The sequence below is a fragment of the Pangasianodon hypophthalmus genome, chromosome 6 (assembly GCF_027358585.1).
Source record: "Pangasianodon hypophthalmus isolate fPanHyp1 chromosome 6, fPanHyp1.pri, whole genome shotgun sequence".
Lineage (NCBI taxonomy): Eukaryota > Metazoa > Chordata > Actinopteri > Siluriformes > Pangasiidae > Pangasianodon > Pangasianodon hypophthalmus.
In genome coordinates this window covers 1,010,803-1,018,302 of record NC_069715.1, presented here as the reverse complement: position 1 = coordinate 1,018,302, position 7,500 = coordinate 1,010,803, and the positions used below count along the sequence as shown (strand labels likewise).

General features: G+C 45.3%; 1 protein-coding gene across 2 annotated transcripts in view; it reads right to left on the bottom strand.

The window, feature by feature from the left end:
* The window catches only part of usp8 (ubiquitin specific peptidase 8), a 20,400-nt gene that overhangs the window by 5,158 nt on the left and 7,742 nt on the right, over positions 1 to 7,500 (bottom strand). For both annotated transcript variants that reach the window (XM_053234692.1, XM_053234691.1), the window contains exons 10-17: positions 6,185 to 6,462; positions 5,618 to 6,088; positions 5,329 to 5,403; positions 4,586 to 4,881; positions 4,189 to 4,410; positions 3,721 to 3,931; positions 1,576 to 1,812; positions 379 to 521 (exon numbers count right to left, since the gene is read on the bottom strand). In XM_053234692.1, the coding sequence (XP_053090667.1) occupies positions 379 to 521; positions 1,576 to 1,812; positions 3,721 to 3,931; positions 4,189 to 4,410; positions 4,586 to 4,881; positions 5,329 to 5,403; positions 5,618 to 6,088; positions 6,185 to 6,462 (1,933 nt within the window). The remainder of the gene's footprint in view (positions 1 to 378; positions 522 to 1,575; positions 1,813 to 3,720; positions 3,932 to 4,188; positions 4,411 to 4,585; positions 4,882 to 5,328; positions 5,404 to 5,617; positions 6,089 to 6,184; positions 6,463 to 7,500) is intronic.

The following is a 7,500-nucleotide window of genomic DNA, read 5'->3' as shown; positions in this document are numbered from 1 at the left end:
AACTCCAGCAAATTTTAATTTACAGCATAAAAAAAATATGATCCTAAACTCTATTAAGTCTGATCAGTATATATATATATTTAATCAAAAGAAACGTTCTGTTCACTAGAATATTTTGAAGAGTAAAACTGAAGATACAAGTGCCGCAATATGACATCACTCCGTACAGAGGGGCGGGGCTTATTTTTGCGTTTAGCCTTTCAGACACACACTCGGCAGTGAAACTCCAGTGTTTCTGGTGTGGTGACAAAATTAGTTTCATTTTATCCCTTATTTAGGGCTCTAATTTGTGCATCTGTGTACCGAGCACACAAACATTCTCTCTCTCTCTCTCTCTCTCTCTCTCTCACACACACACACACACACACACACACTCACCGCTTTAAGTGTACGAGCAGGATGGGCGGAATCTTCCAGATCTCCAGCTTCTTGGTGAATTCCCTCTGAGCTTTACAGTGAGGGCAGAACACCTTATTATTGTCCGTCAACTTCTCCTCCTTAGAGAACAGCTTCAAACACTCCTACACACACACACACACACACACACACACACACACACACACACACACACACAGTTTGAGTGGCCATACTGATACTGTGGAAGGTATCTGCCTTTGTGAGTCAGTGCGTGTGAGTACAAGATAAACGGCACTATGCAGGGTATAATATAATAACTTAATACACCCTATGTAGTGCACTTCTACACTGAGGAGAGAGCCGAGTGCCAAATGGCTCCCTACTACACGCAGTGCACTACACAGGGTGTTATTTCATACCCTATGTAGTGCACTTATCTAGGGAGCACTGAACAGACGGCTAATTCAAAATGGCTGCTTAGTGAACATATAGTGCACTACACAGCCTCATATTTCATTCCCTATGTAGTGCACTTATCTAGGGAGCACAGGGCAGACAGCTAAAACCAAAATGGCTGCTTAGTGAACATATAGTGCACTACACAGCCTCATATTTCATCCAAAATGGCCGCTTAGTGAACATATAGTGCACTACACAGCCTCATATTTCATCCAAAATGGCTGCTTAGTGAACATGTAGTGCACTAAACAACCGCAAATTTCATACCCTATGTAGTGCACTTATCTAGGGAACATTGGGCAGACAGCTAAATCCAAAATGGCTGCCTAGTGAACATATAGTGCACTACATAGCCTGTTAATTCATACCCTATGTAGTGCACTTATCTAGGGAGCATTGAGCAGACGGCTAATTCAAAATGGCTGCTTAGTGAACATATAGTGCACTACGCAGCCTCATATTTCATACCCTATGTAGTGCACTTATCTAGGGAGCATTGAGCAGACAGCTAAAACCAAAATGGCTGCCTAGTGAACATATAGTGCACTACACAGCCTCATATTTCATTCCCTATGAAGTGCACTTTTCTAGAGAGCATTGGACAGACAGCTAAAACCAAAATGGCTGCCTAGTGAACATATAGTGCACTACACAGCCTGTTATTTCATTCCCTATGAAGTGTGTTTTTATAAAATCATGTAACTCTGGGGTTTTGAGGGAATTGAGAGTGTGTGTGTGTGTGTGTGTGTGTGTGTGTACCTGCAGAGAGCACTTATAGGATGATGCGAGCGGCAGTGACAGGTACATGAAGGTCTCGAAGGTGCGAGAGCGATGGTGGCATGTCAGACACTGCAGCGTGGACTTGAACTGACCCTGGAACAGTGACACAATGATCGATTCGTTCAGCAGCTTGTGCTTCTGCCACGCCCAGTCCGCCGCGTTGACATCATCCATCGTATCACACGCCTCGTCCTTCCATCGCTTCCGGTTATCCGCCTGCGGGGGGGGGAAGGGGAGGGACACCATAAAACCACACTGTGTGAGGTTGGGTCTCTAAGCATCTCTCACACACACACACACAAACACACAAACACCTGAGAACAGGAATCTCTGTGCTGTTACACTGTTTATCAGCATGAGAGACAGAATGGGCGGAGCTAAGGCATTGAAAATGGGCGTGGCTGTTCAGATGTCTGACAGAATTGTCACAATGAAATAAAACTGCACACACATTGAAAACAATCCTAATATCCATGCACAAACATACACGCACACTCTAAACCAAAAAGAACAGAACAATGTGTGTGTGACAATCTCTGAGCAATCGGACAGGACCGACGCAGAATGATGGAAAACACACACACACACACACACACACAAACGACTGATGAGTACTTACTCTCTACACAGCCGTCACAATGACAACCAAAAGAAAAGGAAAGAACAGAAAAGAAGAAATTCATAATAAATGTGATCGAAAATACTTTTCATTGATCAGACATCATGAAAAGCATGTTGTCTTGCTAGCGTTGGAGTTTGTACGTAAACACTGGTAACTGAACCAGGCACTGATGATTGGACAGACAAGATTAGGAGTCACTGTTTGGGTTCAGGATCGGGCATTGCCATTGGACTGGGTGTTGATGATCAGGTAGTGGGGATCAGGCTGTGACTATTGGGTAATCATGATGAAGCGGTATCAGGTGTTAAGTCGTGATGGGGCAGTGCTTGTTGAGGAAGTCAGGATCGGGCATGGCCTACTGGGTAATCGGGATTAAGCACTGTCTTTTGGGTGATCGGAACTGGGTGCTGATGATCAGGTAGTTGATGATCCAGCAATGCCAGTTGGGATTGGGCACAGACTATTGGGTATTTGGTTAATCAAGATCAGACGTCGCATACTGGGACAAGGCACTGCCTATTGGATAGTCAGGATCAAGCACCGCCTATTGGTTAATGGGAATCATGCATTGGCTATTGGTTAATCAAGATCGGACATCGCCTATTGGGTATTCAGAATCGGGTGTTGATGATCAGGTAGTCATTATCAAGATGTCTAGTGGGGAATTCAGGATCGGGCACTGCCTATTAGTAATCAGGCACTGGCTACTAATTAATCAAGATCAGGCACTGCCTACTGGGTAACTGGGGTCAGGCACTGCCTACAGGGTAATCAAGATTGAGCGCTGCTTATTAGGTAATCGTGCTTGGGCACTGCCTATTACGTCATCGAGATCAGTCACTGCTTACTGGGTAGCTAGAATCAAGTGTTGATGATCAGGTAGTCATGATCGAGTGGTGCCTAATGAAGACGTTGGGACTGGCTACTGCCGACTGGGTGATTGCTTAATCAAAATCATGCACTGGCTATTAGCTAATCAAGATTGGACAATGGACCTATTACTTGGTAATCAAGGGCACCGCGTATCGGGTAATGGTGATCGGGCACTGCGTATCGGGTAGTGGTGATCGGGCACCGCGTATCGGGTAGTGGTGATCGAGCACCGTGTATCGGGTAGTGGTGATCAAGCACCGCGTATCGGGTAATAGTGAGAGGGCACCGCGTATCGGGTAATCGCGATCGGGCACTGCCTATTGGGTAATGGTGATCGGGCACTGCCTATTGGGTAATGGTGATAGGGCACTGCGTATCGAGTAATGGTGATCGGGCACCGCGTATCGGGTAATAGTGAGAGGGCACCGCGTATCGGGTGATCGTGATCGGGCACTGCGGATCAGGTAATCGTGATCGGGCACTGCCTATTGGACAGTCGAGATTGGGTGTTGCCTATAGGACATGCTGGATCATGCGTATTCTGATTATACGGTCAGTTAGATATTGTTACTTCCCCAAAACACATACAGTCATCTTTTCTGTTGTTAAAGTTCCTGAGCAACTGTTACCTTGTTGAGGTCCTCATGTAAGCCGTCCATCAGGAACAGCAGAAGTTCCTGGGAGTCCTGCTGCTCGTAGCCAGAGAACTGGTCGTTAATTTTACCAATGGTGATTTTAAAGTCCCGAGGGCTGATGTACTTAAACTGACCCGACCACAGAGCCTTCATAATCGCACCAAACTCCTCGGCCACCTCGCCCTTATGGCCCAGGATATTCGACCTGTTCAGAAAAAAGACAATGTACATATATCAGTTTCTCTGACTCTGTACAGTCCAACAGTACGAGCGAACTATCAACATTAATACTTTTCTTAAACAGTATTACATTCTTATTAAATCTTCTGGATAATCTACCAGCTTAATAAAAGACAAAGATGACCATGTCTGGGTAATCAGCAGGATAAAAGCTACAAAAACAGCTATTTTTGGTTAATCTGGACAAACAACTTCCTGAACACTACGAGGATGTTGGCGTACCTGTTGATGTCTTCCTGGTAGCGGTTCGTGTTGAAATAATTGGCCATGAACGGCGTGTTACACAAACACTGCAGGATTGAGTTCATGTAGCAGGTGTTCCCTAAATTCCGCAGGCCTGTTAGACACGGACCCAATCCGCCAAATATCGGGTTCATGGTCCGGATCTTAGCGGCAGATGGACGAGCGATCTCAGCTTTAGCGTAGGAAGTGGCAGTCACGGGTCTGACGACACACACACGAACGTAAACTTTAAATTAAATGACAATGTTAAACAATGTGCACAGGGTTACATTTGTATGAAACAGGAGTGAACGTTCCCATTTGAAACTGTGATGTCACTCACTTGTGTGTGTGTCTGTGTGTGTGTGTGTGTGTGTGTGTGTGTGTGTATACGTACTTGGTATCTCTGTTCACTGTGGGTGTGTGTGTGGGTTTTCTGGCCCCCTCTGCGTTCAGGTCCTGGGTGATATCCGGGGAGGAGTACGAGCGTTTCAGTTTGGACTGCTCTCTCTCTCTTTCCCTCTCTTGCTCCTTCTCTTTTTCCTTCTCTTTCTCTGATGCTCCAGGGCGGGGCTTGGGCTTGGAGGGAGTGGCTGGAGGCGTGGCAGGGGGCGTGACCTCAGGGGGGTAGAGGTGCACACGATTGGTGGGGGAGTGATAATACCGATACGTCCCGGTGACCGTGTCCAGGAACTGAAAACACACAGATAAACACACACTTAATGAATCAAATGTATGTGAATTGAATCAATCAGTTCTATGTGAATCAAATGTAGGTGAGATAGGGTTAGGTGAATCAAACATATGAACGCATCAAATGTAAGTGATTCGGGTGAATCAAATGTAGGTGAGTCAGGCTTCAAATGCAAGTGAAATGGATCCAGGTGAATCAAACACAACTTCATCAGTTCGAATTAAAATATAAGTGAATGTGAATCAAATATAGGTGAATCAACTGGATCTATGTGACTCAAATGAAGGTGAATCAAATGTAGGTGATGCAATCAGGTCTGTGTGAATCAACTGTAGGTGAATCTGTTGGGTCAATGTGAATCAAATGTGGGTGAATCAAAACAAGGTGAATCACTTAAAATCTCGGGTTAATCAGGTGTGGGTGGTGAATGTGTGTGAATTGTGTACCTTCATCCAGCCCTCAGGTAGCCCAGGTACCACCCTTCCTATTTCCTCACTCCGAGCACGGGTCAGAGGCTCCCGCTGCAACACACACACAGACACACACACACACACACACACACACAAGCACACACACAAGAACACACACAAGAACACACACAAGAACACACACACAGAGAGGTATAATTCACATTATACACTGGTTACTCCATCATGTCTGCACATCACAGCACCACCACATCAACACCAATGTGGAGTGTGTCGTGCCCCTGCCAACACACACACACACACACACCTTTATATCTGAGACAGCGGTGTGGGGCAGAGGAGAATCCAGAGACATGCTCTTGAGCTGAGCGTCCAGCGTCTGATCCTTCACTCCTCTCTTTCCTTTCTCATCTCCTTCCTCCATTTTCTCCTCCTCTTCCTCCGCCTTCTGGCGCTCCAGTTTCTTCCTCTTCTCCTTCTCCTCCTCCTCCTCCTCTTCCTCCTCCTCTTCCTTCTTCTTCTTCGTCTTCTCCGTCTTCTCCTCCTCTTCTCTCTGTCGTTTCTCCTCTTCCTCCTTCTCTCTTGCTTTCTTATCCTCAAGGTATGGCTTGACTGAACGATCCGGAATCACTGGACCATTGGTCACTGTGGAAACAGGCGCATCTTTAGCCCCACCTTCTTTGGCCTTAGCTTCTTTGGCCCCGCCCTCTTTGGCTCCACCCTCGGGGCTTGGCTTTCCAGCTTCTGAGGGTTTAACCGGCTTGGTTGATCGGTCGAACTGGAGACACACACACACACACGAAAAGTTGTACATCAATAAACCTGGGCAAACCTCACATGCAAACCTCACATGCATGAGTGTGTGTGTGTGTACCTGTGGTATTGTCTTTGCCGTAGCTACAGGCTGCTTTGGACTTGGAACACTGGACACCCTTGGTGTTGGTGTTGGTGTTGGTGTTGGCGTCGGCGTGGACGCTGGTTGTGTGGTCGGTGAAGGAGTGTGTGTGCGAGTGTGTATATCCGGCGCAGTGGTCTTGCCGTTTGTGTCCGCATCTACAGTGCCATTAGCCTGTACATCTTCCACACCGTCCCTCACACACACACTTTCAGGTTCGGGCGGAGTCTCCTCCAGACACGGGTAGCTGAAATTCACTGAAGAAGATAATACTCGTGATGACATCATCAAACACACCGACACATTAGGGGTTAGGGTTACAGGAATACACTGCACAACCATAATAATGTGTGTGTGTGTGTGTGTGTGTGTATGCAGTTCTCTAATCAGCCAATCATGTGGCAGCAGCACGATACAAAAACTCATGATTCAGATTCCTGTTCTTGGCTGACAGGAATGAAACGCAACGTGGTCTATTATAGTAGCTAATAACTAGCTTCCTAGCAGCTCGATCCAGTCTGGCCGGGTTCCTCTTACCTCTTTTACCAACAAGGCATTTTCACACACAGAACTGTCACCTACTCAGTGTTTTTTGTTTTTCGCCATGCCACGGTTAAAGTCACAGAGATCACACTGTTTCTTCATTCTGATGTTTGATGTGAACATTACCTGAAGCTCTTGACCTGCATCTGCATGATTTTATGCATTGTGCTGCTGCTACATGATTGGCTGATTAGATAACTGCATAAATGTGCAGGTGTTCCTAATAAAGTGGACAGTGAGTGTATGTGAGTGTATATTAGGTTTATGTGAATCAAATGTATGTATTAGATGTGGGTGAATCAAATGTAGGTGAATCAAATGTAGGTGAATCAAATGTATGTATTAGATGTAGGTGAATCAAATGCAGATGAATCAAATGTAGGTGAATCAAATGTATGTATTAGATGTAGGTGAATCAAATGCAGGTGAATCAAATGTAGGTGAATCAAATGTATGTATTAGATGTAGGTGAATCAAATGCAGGTGAATCAAATGTAGGTGAATCAAATGTATGAATTAGATGTAGGTGAATCAAATGCAGGTGAATCAAATGTAGGTGAATCAAATTTATGTATTAGATGTGGGTGAATCAAATGCAGATGAATCAAATGTAGGTGAATCAAATGCAGATGAATCAAATGTATGTATTAGATGTAGGTGAATCAAATGTAGGTGAATCAAATGTAGGTGAATCAAATTTATGTATTAGATGTGGGTGAATCAAATGCAGATGAATCAAATGTAGGTGAATC